Below are 17,805 nucleotides of genomic sequence, written 5' to 3'. Positions count from 1 at the left end.
GGGTATATCATCATCAATTATGAAAGAAATTGCCCTATTTTCAATTAGAGCACGTGATAGATTCTGAACAGTGGAGATGCTTGTCGTGGAAGTTTTCTCTATGTTTGATAATAAAAAGACTTAATATTTGTATTCCCTGCATAAGGTGTACAAATCAGAGACATATCCTAATCCGGTGATCCAGTATTCGACGAGAGATTCCAGATACTTGTTCGGACAAAACACTCTATCATTCCAGAAATAGCTGACCAGGTAAAGCTAAGAAACTCTTATTAGCAGTTATTAATAATAATTGGGAAATTATCGAATATAATTAATAATACATCGTAAGGAGTTAGATCATAAAGATGATTACGCACTCGACATAGAGGACCTGGAACACCACCCTCAGGCAAAGCGATTACTTTTTCTTTTCTTTTTTCAGACCCTGAGATTTGACGTATTCGACTATGACAAGTTTACAGACGACGACTTTTTGGGTCAAACTTCTGTCAACCTTTCAACTGTGAGTCGAGCTTAAATTCTTAAATTGTAAATTGTAAAAGCGACCCAATCTTGTTAAAAGAGCTACTATGATCATTCCACTGAAAGTAACTCGTCTTAAGATTGAAGATAGATAATGTATTTACCATTTACTCTGCATGCATTTTTCATGAAACAAACTACTTCCCTCATTTACATTACCATCGACAATAAAGTTTGAAAAATTAACAAAAACAATAATTTGTGGTGACACAACTTTTAATTTTATATCCCGCAGGACGTGGTTGTGAACAAAGGTCTCTACCTACAGAAAAGGGCGTCAAAAATTGGATACAGTGTTCTGTATGTTTCCATGGTGTTCAAACCAGTGCCATTCTATAAATAGAATTATTGGCTCGAGGGACAATTGTGAAATGCAAAGTAGCTGATTCTTCAAAATATATGAAATTAATTAGCTGTTAACTGATTCTTCGGGATAAGATTTGGATTTTTTAATTATATCAGAATGTGCAGAAAAATGTAAAATTGTTTTTTCACAGTAGACTACTACTAGTACTACTACTAGGGCTATGCAAAAGTACTTTAGCTTAAAATGGGTCAAATATAGTATTTTCGGTGTATAACAATCCCAAATCGAGCGATCAACTGCAAAAAAAAAAGAAAAAACGTAATCAATAATTTTGTTGTCCCATTCATTCACAATTGATTATAGGAGGCACTTACGATGCGTTACGACACTAACTGAGCTCGTTACAATTTACAGGCCGTGAATAATGGGAAAAGCGACCGACCTATTTCATTATCGGTATCATTTTGCGTTTGGGTACGGTAATTCAAATTGATATCATTTCCTTTTGTTTGGAAGAATGAGACACTAGCAACGGTCCTGCGGTCCACTCTACACAATTTTGGGTTTTGTTTAAGATATACATGATCTGAATACCTGCTCGTGTCCAGGAGTTACCTGGGGACCCAGGCCAATAATATTCATAAACATTGATTATGCGGCGAAATAAAAGACTGAGCACCGCCTAGTAAGTCCAAGAGGTGTTTACAGTTTAAGCATTAAGACCGTGCGACAATATTAGTAGAACCTACTCCTTCTTTCGTCACGAGACTTTTTCCTCCATTGTGAAAGCATTTACTGTAATTTCACCATATCTTTATTCATTGTGCTTACGAACACTGAAGCCTGAGATTCACAGGTGAGAATGCATCTTGATAGCAATCATCCCCCTTCTGTATGTGATCTGTAGATCAAATTGAACAATGATTTGAACACACTCACTTTAATTGTTAGTTCGTGTGTTTATTGTTCTGTCGTGCCTGATTTTACCATTCAAAGATCCTGTCCGCAATTTATTCACTTGCTAAAACTATTTTGTTTTACGATTGCTGTTGATACGAAACAAGACGAGCTTTTATTCAACGACGAAATGAAGTGCACCGTGATCTCATATTTGATGGGGTAAGAAATTATTCATATAACTGAATAAATACGACCATTATCTAAATTTTTAAATATTGTCCTCAGTCTTCAATCACGATCAATACTAATTTAATCGATCAATTAATTCATATTCATTTATTTTCAGTTTAACACTGATGCTTACTCATGGGGTGAGAACCGAAGAAACGGCAGAAAAGGAAACCGTGGCAATGTACCCGGGTGAGTGACATTAGAACTTTCACTATAAAATATAACCTTAAATTTGATTAATTCTATAGCCAAAAAGTAATTTTAGATAGATCCAATCAATCTTTGAGTAGGACAAACAATAGCATAGTTCAGCCTGTATAACACAATACGGGTGGGCGACAATTGTGACCCTGACCCTGACCCTGACCCTGACCCTAACCCTGACCCTGACCCTGACCCTGACCCTGACCCTGACCCTGACCCTGACCCTGACCCTGACCCTGACCCTGACCCTGACCCTGACCCTGACCCTGACCCTGACCCTGACCCTGACCCTGACCCTGACCCTGACCCTGACCCTGACCCTGACCCTGACCCTGACCCTGACCCTGACCCTGACCCTGACCCTGACCCTGACCCTGACCCTGACCCTGACCCTGACCCTGACCCTGACCCTGACCCTGACCCTGACCCTGACCCTGACCCTGACCCTGACCCTGACCCTGACCCTGACCCTGACCCTGACCCTGACCCTGACCCTGACCCTGACCCTGACCCTGACCCTGACCCTGACCCTGACCCTGACCCTGACCCTGACCCTGACCCTGACCCTGACCCTGACCCTGACCCTGACCCTGACCCTGACCCTGACCCTGACCCTGACCCTGACCCTGACCCTGACCCTGACCCTGACCCTGACCCTGACCCTGACCCTGACCCTGACCCTGACCCTGACCCTGACCCTGACCCTGACCCTGACCCTGACCCTGACCCTGACCCTGACCCTGACCCTGACCCTGACCCTGACCCTGACCCTGACCCTGACCCTAACCCGATCAATTGACCCCAGTGTAATTACATGGGGGTCAATTGTCGGGGCGTCAATTGTCGTACTAAACTCTTGATTTCGCGACAATTGACCTCAGTGTAATTACATAGGGGGTCAATTGACGGGGGTCAATTGTCCAGTAGTATATAATAGAACATTTTGATTTCCTAATTTTTTTATTATACAATATTTATATTATTATAATAATAAGGCTTATATTTCAGAGGAAGAGGAAGTTGTTGTAAATCATTGTCCTACTGATTATCCCAACGTCTACAACAACGGACAGTACTGTTGTAAATCCAACATGGAGAAGTTCTACGAGCCTCAGGGTGCCCAATGTGACGGCAGTGTGATTCAGAGAGACAGTTTGTGTTGCGCGGGAGACCAGTACACGTCGTGCCCCGGTGGAAACTGTGAGAGCAACTCAGCACCCACACCAGGTGAGTTAGTTGTGTATATTTAGTATAATTAGTATAATTAGTTTATAAGCTTCAAATCTTGATATCCTTTAATTCGTCCGGAGAAAGGGTTGCAAGTTGATCTTACGGACCTTAACCCATTAGGGACGACGAGTTTTAAAGTTTGCCGATTTTGATGCCGTTTAACACACTAGGTCACTTTACAGCAAAAATGAGATATCCAAAAAAGCTAATCTGTATCTCGTTTACTTTAAAAGATACAGCTATGGTCGCATACGACCCACTCGTTTTTCGGCTTTAACTTCTGAAACAAAGACGTTAGGATAAAATAAAATAAAAAGCATAAGTTAAAAACATATGGTCAATACTGTGTGACTCTAACTTTTTAAAAATAAAGAATTTGGGTCATTAACGACCCACTCGGCTCACTTGCTTATTACTACATATGTCCATGTAACTTCTCGAATTCAGCCTAAAGCATGACATCATAAGTTCAAAATCGCCTCTCAGCAAGTGATAATCATCATAAACTGCGAAAAATCGGTTAAATGGGTCATTAGCGACCCACTAAGACCACAAAATTGATTAATTAAATATAATGTTGTCAAACTTTTACAAATATTAGTATAAAAACATGTTATATCTTGGTCATTACTCCTGTACGTTGATTTAAATTTTAAAATCGATCAACTGGGTCAATAACGACCCACTCGGAAGTTGAACCACGACATTAATTATCAGTATCATGTTGTTCTACCATCAAGAAAGACACTCGTAGGTCTTAATTCCACGCAAACCACGGGTGGCTGACTACTAGCCCTTCTGAGATCTGGAGTCTCACGGTAATCTGCAGATCACGTCACCCAATGACTGACGAATAATGGGCAGAATTGGATTGATAGGTAGGTGAGTTTATCAGCTGTTTGTACACGACCGTAATGTCGTGAGACAGCAAACAACATGCCTATCTTTTCCCGATTCCTAGAACGTCCAAGAAGAACTATACAACTGCTGGATTCAGATTTCAGATGGCTGCATCTACTCTCTTCGCAGCTCCCTTTCTTTACTTCTTAGGGGCCGTTCATATATTACGTAATCACTTATTGGACAATTTTTACGCCCCCCCCCCCCACCACATAGCTATTATGTCAAAATTACACAAGCTTAATCATTTGGAAACTCCCCTCCCTCTCGGCCGATTACGTAATACTTGTTTTCGTTTTGAAAGCTGCCTCGTTGTTGCGGGGTTTGTTACCCAAAACGAGGTAGTTGTCTGAGAGATTGCAGGTTGCAGCACCGCCAGCCAAATGGGGGGGGGGGGGGGGGGGGGCTTTTTCCTTGTCCTTCTTCACAGAGCTGTAGATGTAGCCATCTGAATGCAGCAGTTGTTTAGTTATTCTCGTACTTTCTAGGAATGAAAAAAACATATTGGCATGTTGGATTAGAATATTATGCAATTTGACCACTCGTCTTTCAGTATTTACCCAAGGTTACATGATATCTCGTATACTTCGTTCAGGGGATTTTTCTTGAGTGACATGATCTGATCACCGTGGGACCCTGGGTCTCAAGCGGTGGGTTGTAGCAGGTCGTTTACCAAGATTCGAAATTGACGAAAAAGGTAACAGAATCTAATAAGCAACAACAACAGCATGGCTATTACCTAGCAAGTTAGGAACGAGGGCCGATTCCTTTTCTTTTGCGGCACGGCCACGGTCCTTTCCACGCACCATAGTATTATAGTCAGGACGCAACTCCAGGCATATGCAGTAGTGTTATTCTCGCAGCTCTTTGATGAGTGATGACGGCCCTTCAGTTGGCCCTGGATCTCAGAAGGGCTAGTAGTCAGCCACCCGTGGTTTGCGTGGAATTAAGACCTACGAGTGTCTTTCTTGATGGTGGAACAGCATGATACTGATAATAATTGATGAGGTGGTTCAACTTCCGAGTGGGTCGTTATTGACCCAGTTGATCGATTTTAAAAGTTAAATCAACGTACAGGAGTAATGACCAAGATATAACATGTTTTTATACTAATATTTGTAAAAGTTTGACAACATTATATTTAATTAATCAATTTTGTGGTCCTAGTGGGTCGCTAATGACCCATTTAACCGATTTTTCGCAGTTTATGATGATTATCACTTGCTGAGAGGCGATTTTGAACTTATGATGTCATGCTTTAGGCTGAATTCAAGAAGTTACATGGACATATGTAGTAATAAGCAAGTGAGCCGAGTGGGTCGTTAATGACCCAAATTCTTTATTTTTAAAAGGTTAGAGTTACACAGTATTGACCATATGTTTTTAACTTATGCTACAGTTTTTATTTTATCCTAACGTCTTTGTTTCAGAAGTTAAAGCCGAAAAACCGTGATGGGTCGTTTGCGACCCGGACGAGTGGGTCGTATGCGACCGCAGTTAGTAAACAGCGTCTAGCTCTGTTTGTGAACATCTGATTATCACGGGCTTTTCATATGTCTCAAGGAAATCGTTGCCCGCAACTATTTTGTCCTCAACAAAATAAGCCTACATAAAATTTTAATGTCCCAATCAAGGCAAGAAGTAAAGTGAAATATTTTCCAATTATGACGACTAATTAGCCTAATTATTTAGTTGTTAGTAATTAATTGGGTCTCGACTGGAAAGTCAATAATGTAGCCCAATAAATTTTGAGCATATGTGCGAAAGATTCGTTGCGTTTAGTATTATGGTTTGTCCTCTATAGCCTCTAGAAAAGGTGGGTCGTAAACGACCCTATCGTCCCTAATGGGTTAACCTAAACAAAAAGGGCATTTTAAGAGAAGCACCGGGTGGGCGACAAGTCCTAGATTTCGCGACAATTGACCCCAGTGTAATTACATAGGGGGTCAATTGTCGGGGCCGCCGGCCGCGGGGGGTCAATTGTCGGGGGTCAATTGTCGCGGTACCCACAATACAACTGTATACTCAATATTAAGAGGGACACCGGACAATGTTAGTTTAGTAGATCTATTTTAGACGGGACACCATGATAACAGTTGTGAACGGGACACTGCAAATGCTATGTTCCCTAAATCATCATTAACACCGCATTTCACTGGCCAATCTGAGATAACTCACTAAAACTGAGTATCGTAAAGATGTGAATATTAAGGCTTACAATCAGGATTAATGATAGCATAATAAATCAACGCTTTAAAATATCCACAGATTGTAGAGATAACCCTGAATTTGCTGCAAACTGTGAAGGTTGGGTTTCTGGTGGATACTGTGATAAAGGTAAAGGAAATATATTGCTAAATATATTGCTATGTTGAGTGTTGACTACAGTTAAAGTCTCACGATTGTATTCATAATTGGAATCAATGGGTTCCCTCCCCCATAAGCCTTACATCTGTTTTACCCACAGATAGCGAATATTATTTGTTCATGAGAGATAACTGTTACAAGAGCTGTACTGGCTGTGAAAGCAGTAAAACTAAAAGAGGTAAGATTGTTGAAATTTAGATTATATTATACATATTGTAATATGACATATAACTCACTAAAACCAAAGCTGTTTACTGAAGCTGAATACTAGTGCAGCTTGCAATTATGATTAACTAGTGTAACCCGGCCTACGGCCGGGATTTCACTGCCGCAGTTAAAAAGGGTAGGAGTAATTACCCGCTGAGTCAAAACCCGCATTAGGTGACCCAATAGTTTCTTAAACAATAATCTCATAATCAGTTATTTCTTGTGGATAATTAAGTCATTATTAGCCATGAGGCACCACACTCCATGATCATAAGGTCTGAACACCGAGTATTACACCTTATCACTCCCGTCTTGAACCGCTTTCTATTTTTATTTAAATCGTTATAGAAATTAACCCTTGTTAACTCCGCACCACACCCGCATATTATATTTGAAAACACGCATAACGCTGTCTTATGAAAGTATGAAATCTCCCTACAGTTGAAACAAAGCGGCCGCAAGAGAGAGCTCTGATATTACGTGGGGCTAAACTAATTACGGTACATGTTATCCTCCTCGTTCTCTCTCCCATCCATTTATGTCACATTTCTGGAACAAAATCATCAATTAAACCACTTACCACCGGCCGATTTTTTAAACAATTTGCTTATGGGCTTCGTCAGAGTTTTGTCGACACTATACCGAAAAAACCAGTCCCGTAACTTTTACCGTCTTTTTTGTATAACCGTTCGGAAATTTCAAACATACACACACACACACACACACACGGATTTCTTGGTTTTATTAAGGTTGATAATCGCTTTAAAATATCCACAGATTGTAGAGATAACCCTGAATTTGCTGCAAACTGTGACAGTTGGGTTTTTAGTGGATACTGTGATAAAGGTAAAGGAAATACATTGCTAAATATATTGCTATGTTGAGTGTTGACTACAGTTAAAGTCTCACGATTGTATTCATAATTGGAATCAATGGGTTCCCTCCCCCCACCCTCCTCCTCCGAGCAGCCGGGTTAGCGGGGCTGTTCGTTACTCCACTTAGTTCTTTAGTTGCATAAGCCTAACATCTCTATTACCTACAGATAGCGAATATTATTTGTTCATGAGAGATAACTGTTACAAGAGCTGTACTGGCTGTGAAAGAGGTAAGATTGTTGAAATTTAAATTATCACAGTGCTGGCAAGCATGACCGTGCCTCTTATATTCACTATACTATTTACCCCCTTCACTATCATACCCCCTTTACTATTTACCCCCTTTACTATTTACCCCCTTACTATTTTTCAGGCATTAAGACTCATCGGAAATCGTTCAGAAAGTTTATTTTTAGTTCAAAACATTCTCATTCAATGTCAAAGATGACAAGAATAAGAAATATTTATGTAAAGATTTTTAAGAAATTTGTATAAAATACGCGCCAGCACTGTTATACTTTTACGAAATTCGGTAAAAAAACCCAAAATCGCCATATTCAGTTGCCTTAAAAACCATGTTAAAATTGAGTTAGAGATCTGAAACAAAGTTTCAAGTTTCAAGAATATCGGGAAATGGATTTTCTGGAACCCCTGTTTTACGATAGATTCATGCTGTGATACATATATCACAGTGCTGGCAAGCATGACCGTGCCTCTTATAGTCACTATACTATTTATCCCCTTCACTATTTTACCCCCTTTACTCTTTAAAACAAAAACAGGGTATTTAAAACAAAAACAAAACTGCAAAAAAAGTTTCAAGTCTCAAGAGTATCGGGAAGTTGGTTTTCTGGAACCCCTGTTTTACGAAATATTGCCAAACAAAAGAAAATGATATTAATTTGATTGACAAATGCAAAATGATACCGAAGTCGGTCGCCGTGAGAGAGAGAGAGAGAGAGAGAGAGAGAGAGAGAGAGAGAGAGAGAGAGAGAGAGAGAGAGAGAGAGAGAGAGAGGAGAGAGAGAGGAGAGAGAGAGAGAGAGAGAGAGAGAGAGAGAGAGGAGGGAGGGAGGGAGGGAGGGAGGGAGGGAGGGAGGGAGGGAGGGAGGGAGGGAGGGAGGGAGGGAGGGAGGGAGGGAGGGAGGGAGGGAGGGAGGGAGGGAGGGAGGGAGGGAGGGAGGGAGGGAGGGAGGGAGGGAGGGAGGGAGGGAGGGAGGGAGGGAGGGAGGGAGGGAGGGAGGGAGGGAGGGAGGGAGGGAGGAGGAGAGGAGGAGGGAGGGAGGGAGGAGGAGAGGGAGGGAGGGAGGGAGGGAGGGAGGAGGGAGGAGAGGGAGGGAGGGAGGGAGGGAGGGAGGGAGGGAGGGAGGGAGGAGGGAGGGAGGGAGGGAGGGAGGGAGGGAGGGAGGGAGGGAGGGAGGGAGGGAGGGAGGGAGGGAGGGAGGGAGGGAGGGAGGGAGGGAGGGAGGGAGGGAGGGAGGGAGGGAGGGAGGGAGGGAGGGAGGGAGGGAGGGAGGGAGGGAGGGAGGGAGGGAGGGAGGGAGGGAGGGAGGGAGGGAGGGAGGGAGGGAGGGAGGGAGGGAGGGAGGAGGGAGGGAGGGAGGGAGGGAGGGAGGGAGGGAGGGAGGGAGGGAGGGAGGGAGGGAGGGAGGGAGGGAGGGAGGGAGGGAGGGAGGGAGGGAGGGAGGGAGGGAGGGAGGGAGGGAGGAGAGTGATTATGGGCTTTGGTCAAATATATGTATATGATTGTAAGTAAGAAAAAGCCGAAAAAACATTTTATCTAGATAAAATGTTTTTTTTTGGATATTTTATGCTCTTGTCTTGACAGAGCTGACTATACTTTTTAAAGCATAGTAACAATTTGAGTTTTTACTTTGTAGAAAACAAACTAAAGAAATGAAACATTTTAAGCTGGATTTGCATTCAAACTGGTCGACGAAGATGGTAGCGAGGTAAGGGTGGGAGAACATGGACTGTTACTGTTCATGGAAGGAACAGTGTGCGATGATGGCTTTGATGACAACGCTGCTAATGCGATCTGCAAAGAGATGGGATACGAAAGTTCTCAGAGCTGGGACAGTGGAAATTATTTTAATGTTCAGGAAGACTTAGTGATAAAACTAGATGATGTCAGTTGCAGTGAACAAAGTTGGTCTTCTTGTTCTTACAGCGAATCTCACAACTGCGACCATAGCGAGGATGTGTTTCTCACATGTACAGGTAACTTTACTATTCATTCAATATATCTAATTTTTAAATAGCCTACAATTAATTTGTGACTACACTCAAAACCATTCTAATCCAATGAAACTTGAAAGGTACAACGTACGTCCATACCCTTGCTAAACCCATTTTAACGGCCATAACGAGGATGTCTTTTTCACATGTTTAGGTAACTTTTCTCACCATGCTAAAAATTTCCAATTTTTAAATCCATTTGCGAGCTGAAATTGATTCATACGAAAGGTAACTTTTTGGACGCTTTGCCAGTCAATTATAGCCTGTATTTAAGTGCCCGTAGATTCAAAAGCTTTAAAGAAAAAGCCATATTGGACCACAGGTCTTGAGGATAAATGTTTAGACTTAAATTATATTTTAAAATAATTAAACGTCATCATTAACACTTGATGACGTCATCAAGTTAACCATTTTTAAAATTTTATTTTTTGACAAACTAGTAACAACTTTTCAAGTCGATTTTACACCAATAAGGAGTATAGTAATTTTATTCAAAATCTGAGGACATTTCCATGTTGGATAATTTTTCAAGCATTCTGAAAATTTACCGAAAAGTTTTCCTACCTTGTTCCTTCCTAAAGATATTTGCCATTGAAGTAAGTGCTTTTTTGAAGAAAATGTTTATAAAAACGCCAATTTTGCGATTTAGTATTCTCTGGTGTTGGGCCAATTGCCTTGGGTTGTGGAGCTCAGCTCTGCTTCCTATAGGCATAAATTGTGCATTAGACTAGTTTTAAAGTTGAAAATCGAAAAGTTGTGCACGTGGGGACCCGGGACACGCCCAAATTTATATAAAATTGCTAAAATCACCGAAAATTGCGGTTTTCACCATTTTCTGTTAACTTTGGAGTGCCGTTGTGATTACAGTTCTTCTTGAAATACTTTAAAACTTTGCATGCTTATCAAACTATACATAAATTACGAATATGCAAAAATTTACGGTGATTCAATATTAGATGCGTATTCAACGTCCGCTCAAAGTTTGCATGTGCGAAAGGTGAACATTTTGATCATTCGTGATTTCGAACAAATTCTGCTTTGCCACGATAGTTCATATGAATTTAATGCCAACTTGAATGAGTATAATGTGTCATGTTCAGTCAGTGATCGACCGATATGCTTACCTAAACACAAGCAAATGTTTTCAATGAAAAATATTCGAAATGAAGATATCAGTTTATATTTCGACTTTGTAAACTACCCTGACATTATAATCAAAAAGAAATGACATTTGACCAAAACCCATAATCATGAGTAGAGTGGACCGCTGCCAGTGTCTCTCATTCCCAAACAAAAGGAAAAGATATTAATTTGATTGACCGTCTGCAAATGCAAAATGATATCGAGAATGAAATCGGTCGCTCGCTTTTCCCATTCATTCACGGCTTAAGAATTGTAATAAGATTCGATTAATTACATTAATCACATGCTGTAAAAATCTCTTTGGGTTGCGTTCGGGTCGATACTTAGTATTAGGGGGATACGGGTGGTAGTTAGTGGATTAGCTGAAGTTGAATCATGAGTAGAGTGGACCGCTGCCAGTGTCTCTCATTCCCAAACAAAAGGAAAAGATATTAATTTGATTGACCGTCTGCAAATGCAAAATGATATCGAGAATGAAATCGGTCGCTCGCTTTTCCTATTCATTTACAATTGTAATAGATTAAGAAAAACTACCCGAAGGCAGCTGTACTCGGCAATAAAGATTCAAATTCAATTAACTTCAGCTAATTCACTAACTACCACCCGTATCCCCCTAATACTAAGTATCGACCCGAACGCAACCCAAAGAGATTTTTACAGCATGTGATTAATGTAATTAATCGAATCTTATTACAATTCCTAAGCCGTGAATGAATGGGAAAAGCGAGCGACCGATTTCATTCTCGATATCATTTTGCATTTGCAGACGGTCAATCAAATTAATATCATTTCCTTTTGTTTGGGAAAGAGAGACACTGGCAGCGGTCCACTCTACCCATGATTATGGGCTTTGGTCAAATATATGTATATGATTGTAAGTAAGAAAAAGCCGAAATAACATCCTATCTGAGGATTGGATATCTTATGCTCTTGTCTTGACAGAGCTAACTATACTTTTTAAAACAGTTTCACTTTCGTGTGACAAACCTCCTTAAAATGATCGAATTCCTACCAATGAAAGCTGAAAGTTGTACCTAACCCTTAATGAACACATATTGTATACTCAATGCTTCAATGTGACAATAATCTTTGGGGTTATGATGGAGGGTTGTCAACTATAGCATAACGTATCACACAGTTTTTGTTGTATCAGAATTTGGAATTGTTGCCATATATTAAGGTAAATTTGAGTTTTTATTTTGTAGAAAACAAACTAAACAAATGAAACATTTTAAGCTGGATTTGCATTCAAACTGGTCGACGAAGATGGTAGCGAGGTAAGGGTGGGAGAACAAGGACTGTTACTGTTCATGGGAGGAACAGTGTGCGATGATGGCTTTGATGACAACGCTGCTAATGCGATCTGCAAAGAGATGGGATACGAAAGTTCTCAGAGCTGGGACAGTGGAAATTATTTTAATGTCCAGGAAGACTTAGTGATAAAGCTAGATGATGTCAGTTGCAGTGAACAAAGTTGGTCTTCTTGTTCTTACATGAGCGAATCTCACAACTGCGACCATAGCGAGGATGTGTTTCTCACATGTACAGGTTACTTTACTATTCATTCAATATCCAATTTTTAAATAGCATACAATTAATTTGTGACTACACTCAAAACCATTCTAATCCAATGAAACTTGAAAGGTATAACGTACGTCCATACCCTTGCTAAACCCATTTTAACGGCCATAACGAGGATGTCTTTCTCACATGTTTAGGTAACTTTTCTCACCTTCTCACCAACTTGAATGAGTATAATGTGTCATGTTCAGTCAGTGATCGACCGATATGCTTACCTAAACACAAGCAAATGTTTTCAATGAAAAATATTCGAAATGAAGATATCAGTTTATATTTCGACTTTGTAAACTACCCTGACATTATAATCAAAAAGAAATGATATTTGACCAAAACCCATAATCATGAGTAGAGTGGACCGCTGCCAGTGTCTCTCATTCCCAAACAAAAGGAAAAGATATTAATTTGATTGACCGTCTGCAAATGCAAAATGATATCGAGAATGAAATCGGTCGCTCGCTTTTCCTATTCATTTACAATTGTAATAGATTAAGAAAAACTACCCGAAGGCAGCTGTACTCGGCAATAAAGATTCAAATTCAATTAACTTCAGCTAATTCACTAACTACCACCCTTATCCCCTTAATACTAATTATCGACCCGAACGCAACCCAAAGAGATTTTTACAGCATGTGAATTTTGATTGATGTAATTAATCGAAATTTATTACAATTCGTAAGCCGTGAATGAATGGTAAAAGCGAGCGACCGATTTCATTTTCGGTATCATTTTGCATTTGCAGACGGACAATCAAATTAATATCATTTCCTTTTGTTTGGGAAAGAGAGGCATTGGCAGCGGTCCACTCTACCCAATTATGGGTTTTGGTCAAATAATCTCAAACAATAATCTCAGAATGTGTGTTTTCTGTCTGTGTGTTTTCTGTGTGTTTTCTGTGTGTGTGTAATTTCCGAGCGGCTTAATCAAGAAAACGGTAAGAGTTACGAGGCTGATTTTTTCGGTAAAGTGTCGACAAAACTATGAGGAAGTCAAATGATAAAGGGTTTTTAAGTCGGTCGGTGGTAAGTGGTTTAATTGATGGTTTTGTACCACAAATGTTACATAAAATGGCTTGAGCAGCTTAATCAAGTTACGGGGCTCGCTTGCTCTCTCCCATTACTGCATAATATTATGTAGCGTTGGTACATATATCATAATTACGTGCTGTCATGGATACTTTAAACTTATTAGGGGAGGGAGCGCTTATAGCGGTCTGTTTGAACTGAAGAGAGAGTTCATACTTTCATACGACAATGTAATGCATGTTTTCAAATATGCGGGTGTGGTGCGGAGTTAATAAGGGTTAATTTCTATTGATTATTGTTTAAGATACTTTTGTTTAAGATACTATTAGATACGCGTGGGTAAATACTCCTACCCTTTTTAACTGCGGCAGTAAAATCCCGGCCGAAGGCCGGATTACACTAGTATATTATACTAGTGTAACCCGGCCTTCGGCCGGGATTTCACTGCTGCAGTTAAAAAGGGTAGGAGTAATTACCCGCTGAGTCAAAACCCGCATTAGGTGACCCAATAGTTTCTTAAACAATAATCTCATAATCAGTTATTTCTTGTGGATAATTAAGTCATTATTAGCCATGAGGCAACACATTCCATGATCATAAGGTCTGAACACCGACTATTACACCTCATCACTCCCGTCTTGAACCGCTTTCCATTTTTATTTAAATCTTTATAGAAATTAACCCTTGTTAACTCCGCACCACACACGGCTATTATATTTGAAAACACGCATAACATTGTCGTATGAACTCTCTCTCGATCTGCAGTCCAAACAGACCCAAACAGTCCCCCCTCCCCTAATAAGTATATGGTATAACATTACAGCGAATCTTCCTGGGCTAACCCAATTATAACGCTACTTAAATGCAGCTACATATTATGCAGTAATGGGAGAGAGCGAGCGAGCCCCGTAACTTGATTAAGCTGCTCAAGCCATTTTATGTAACATTTGTGGTACAAAACCATCAATTAAACCACTTACCACCCGCCGATTTAAAAACCCTTTATCATTTGACTTCCTCATAGTTTTGTCGACACTTTACCGAAAAAATCAGCCCCGTAACTCTTACCGTTTTCTTGATTAAGCCGCTCGGAAATTACACACACACAGAAAACACACAGAAAACACACAGACAGAAAACACACATTCTGAGATTATTGTTTGAGATTATTTGACCAAAACCCATAATTGGGTAGAGTGGACCGCTGCCAATGCCTCTCTTTCCCAAACAAAAGGAAATGATATTAATTTCCCGGGCTAACCCAATTATAACGCTACTTAAATGCAGCTACATATTATACAGTAATGAGAAAGAGAGAGCAAGCCCCGTAACTCTTGCCGTTCTGCTCAAGCCATTTTATGTAACATTTGTGGTACAAAACCATCAATTAAAACACTTACCACCGCCGATTTAAAAAGATTTACCATTTGACTTCCTCATAGTTTTGTCGGCACTATACCGAAAAAACCGGCCCCGTAACTCTTACCGTTTTCTTGATTAAGCCGCTCGGAAATTACACGCGGACAGACAAAATACACACACACACACACACACACACATACACTCATTCTGGGATTATTAAGGTGATAATCACTAACTCACAAAAAATTTTGTTCTTTGATTGTAAAATATTAAGATACTGCTCAATACCTCAGATTGGCAGCTTTATGGAGCTGCCCTGGTCCAAGAGGTAAACGGTACAGTTATTCGTACAAGAAATGAAGGTTTGCTCGTCGTAAATTTAGTGGATGAGCAAAGTGGAGAAAAGATGAACGCGTCTGTTTGTCCTGGTAACTTTAACTGGTACACAGCAAATACCTTTTGTCGCTACTTTGGAAACGAACAGGGAATGTGGGACAGCAGACCAAACAACTTGACTCTCATATCTGAGTGAGATTTTTGTTAACATTTTTTTCGTTGAAAATTAATTCAAACCTTAGTTGTAGTGAACGTACGGAACGTTCACTAAAAATAGTTTGTGAACGCGTTCGCTAAAAGATTTTAACGTTCGGAACATAAGGAACGTTAATTGCTATAATGAAATTAAAATACCGGACATAGCCCAATTATCCGGCAAAGTACTAGCGTTTCCATTGCCACTTGCATTGATGAGGAAAGATTAGTTGGTGCACAACTTGATGAAAAACGATATTTTCTGGCAACTGATTTATGGGCATTGTCTCTTACTTTTATATTCGTGTGCTGCCAGGTGTTTTATCTTTTAATTTGCTAGCCAGATAAAATTATTGATTGAAATTCCCATTGAGCAGTGAGCACGATTGAAATGATTCAAATTATAATCGTTAAATGCACAATTTTCCTCTGTACTCCTGTAACTCTTTCTTAAAATGAAACAATTGCCGTAATTAAAATCGTTCTACAAAGAGCGGTACGGACCACTTACGTTTCAAATGAATTCAAATTTTTCGTTAAATCACCCTTGTTAAATATCTTTGGCACTATCTTACCGCCCACTTGCACTGGTCGGAAAATTTATGGGTTTCGGCTCTCTGGAAAGTATTAAATTTTTATTTAAATAACCCGCAAGGGAGGGTTGCATCTGTCACAATGTAATTACGCCATTAATTGTATAATATTTAGTTTCAAACAACTCCGTCGTAACTTTATTTATTGCAAGCGACTTAGTTTGAAGAAATGGAGTGACCTGTAACAGTGTAACCGGGCGAGGGGTTCTCCCCGAAATCAACCATAAATTTGACTTTGGGTATGTTGAAAACATATTAAAAACACATGCTGTACGACCTCTTATAAAATTTCAACCTCAGGGAGAGTTCAGGGAGAGTTCATAGTGCACCCTAATGTTAAATATCTCAACTTCAAGGAGAGTTCATAGCGCACCCTAACGTTAAATATTTCAACCTCAGGGAGAGTTCATAATCATAGCGCACCCTAACGTTAAATATCTCAACCTCAAGGAGAGTTCATAGCGCACCCTAACGTAAAATATCTCAACTTCAAGGAGAGTTCATAGCGCACCCTAACGTTAAATATCTCAACCTCAGGGAGAGTTCATAGCGCACCCTAACGTTAAATTTCTCAACCTCAAAGAGAGTTCATAGCGCACCCTAACGTTGAATATCTCAACTTCAGGGAGAGTTCATAGCGCACCCTAACGTTAAATATCTCAACCTCAAAGAGAGTTCATAGCGCACCCTAACGTAAAATATCTCAACTTCAGGGAGAGTTCATAGCGCACCCTAACGTTGACAGCATCACAAAATATTGACTAACGTTCACTAACGTTCACAAACGTTCACTACAAAATGATTGGAACGTACGTTCAGTACGACTAAGTTCAGCGTTCACTACAACTAAGATTCAAACACTTAATGCTGAATAATTACATAAATCATTGTATGCACCCAACAATATACTAATATATTCCAGAACGTTGTTACAACATAACGGATCTATGTTATTGAGTGCTATAAGCTGCAGTAATAATCATAGTGTGTGGTTAAAATGCAACAACAGAAAAGGTGATGGATTTATACTGTGTCAAATCAGGAGCAAATTGAATGAATGAAATCTTGTTGATTCACCTAAGTTTGAAATCAGGAATATCAGATATCGTTATACAAAATTGTGTGGTCCGTGTCAGTTTATTTTGAAATAACTAACAACTCAGCAGATATGTGGAATCCTGTTGTACGTAGTAGGTATATCTCTATTGATCTGGAGACGTCGTTGCTGCATTTTAGAACCTACAGTGCTGCGGGTAGTGGCGACAAAACAACGATATGGTACTCTGATATAGCAAGGAGGTATACAGGAGGTATTGATATCTTGTTCTCCTCCCCTGTAGCATATGCACTGCAAAGCTGTCAGGGCTCTTACACTCCCTTCCAGTTCCAGACAAGTCTCGCAGCAAAATCAGCTAAGCACTGGATAGTAGAAAAACGTGGCTACAAGATCATAATATTCTGTAATGGAGAGGTGGTACTTAACACCACGGTATCCTCTAAAACGTGTAATCATCCTGACTACACTGATAACTGGGAAATTGTTTGGAGACGAGAAACGGACAGTGTCCTGTTCTCATCAGAGCAGGACA

At 40.2% G+C, this 17,805-nt stretch overlaps 1 protein-coding gene across 1 annotated transcript; it reads left to right on the top strand.

Annotated features, from left to right (window-relative positions):
- The first annotated feature begins 1,871 nt into the window (after positions 1-1,871).
- LOC134818032 (deleted in malignant brain tumors 1 protein-like) lies at positions 1,872-17,277 on the top strand. The gene is made up of 11 exons (XM_063827443.1): positions 1,872-1,951; positions 2,079-2,152; positions 3,176-3,394; positions 6,566-6,634; positions 6,765-6,842; positions 7,649-7,717; positions 7,914-7,976; positions 9,658-9,966; positions 12,364-12,675; positions 15,386-15,620; positions 17,139-17,277. The coding sequence occupies exons 1-11, from the start codon at positions 1,920-1,922 to the stop codon at positions 17,275-17,277; spliced, it is 1,599 nt and encodes a 532-aa protein (XP_063683513.1). The 5' UTR covers positions 1,872-1,919.
- Positions 17,278-17,805: the final 528 nt, after the last annotated feature.

This window comes from Bolinopsis microptera, chromosome 7 (genome assembly GCF_026151205.1).
Source record: "Bolinopsis microptera isolate Bmic1 chromosome 7, MBARI_Bmic_1.0, whole genome shotgun sequence".
In the NCBI taxonomy this organism is placed as follows: domain Eukaryota; kingdom Metazoa; phylum Ctenophora; class Tentaculata; order Lobata; family Bolinopsidae; genus Bolinopsis; species Bolinopsis microptera.
Note: the sequence above shows the minus strand (reverse complement) of the source record. Positions and strands in the feature narration are given on the sequence as shown.

Coding starts and splice junctions, on each gene's coding strand:
- LOC134818032 (XM_063827443.1), top strand. CDS start 1,920: ATGAAGTGCACCGTGATCTCATATTTGATGGG. Junction 1,952..2,078: donor GTGATCTCATATTTGATGGG/GTAAGAAATTAT, acceptor ATTTATTTTCAG/TTTAACACTGATGCTTACTC. Junction 6,843..7,648: donor AAGCAGTAAAACTAAAAGAG/GTAAGATTGTTG, acceptor AAATATCCACAG/ATTGTAGAGATAACCCTGAA.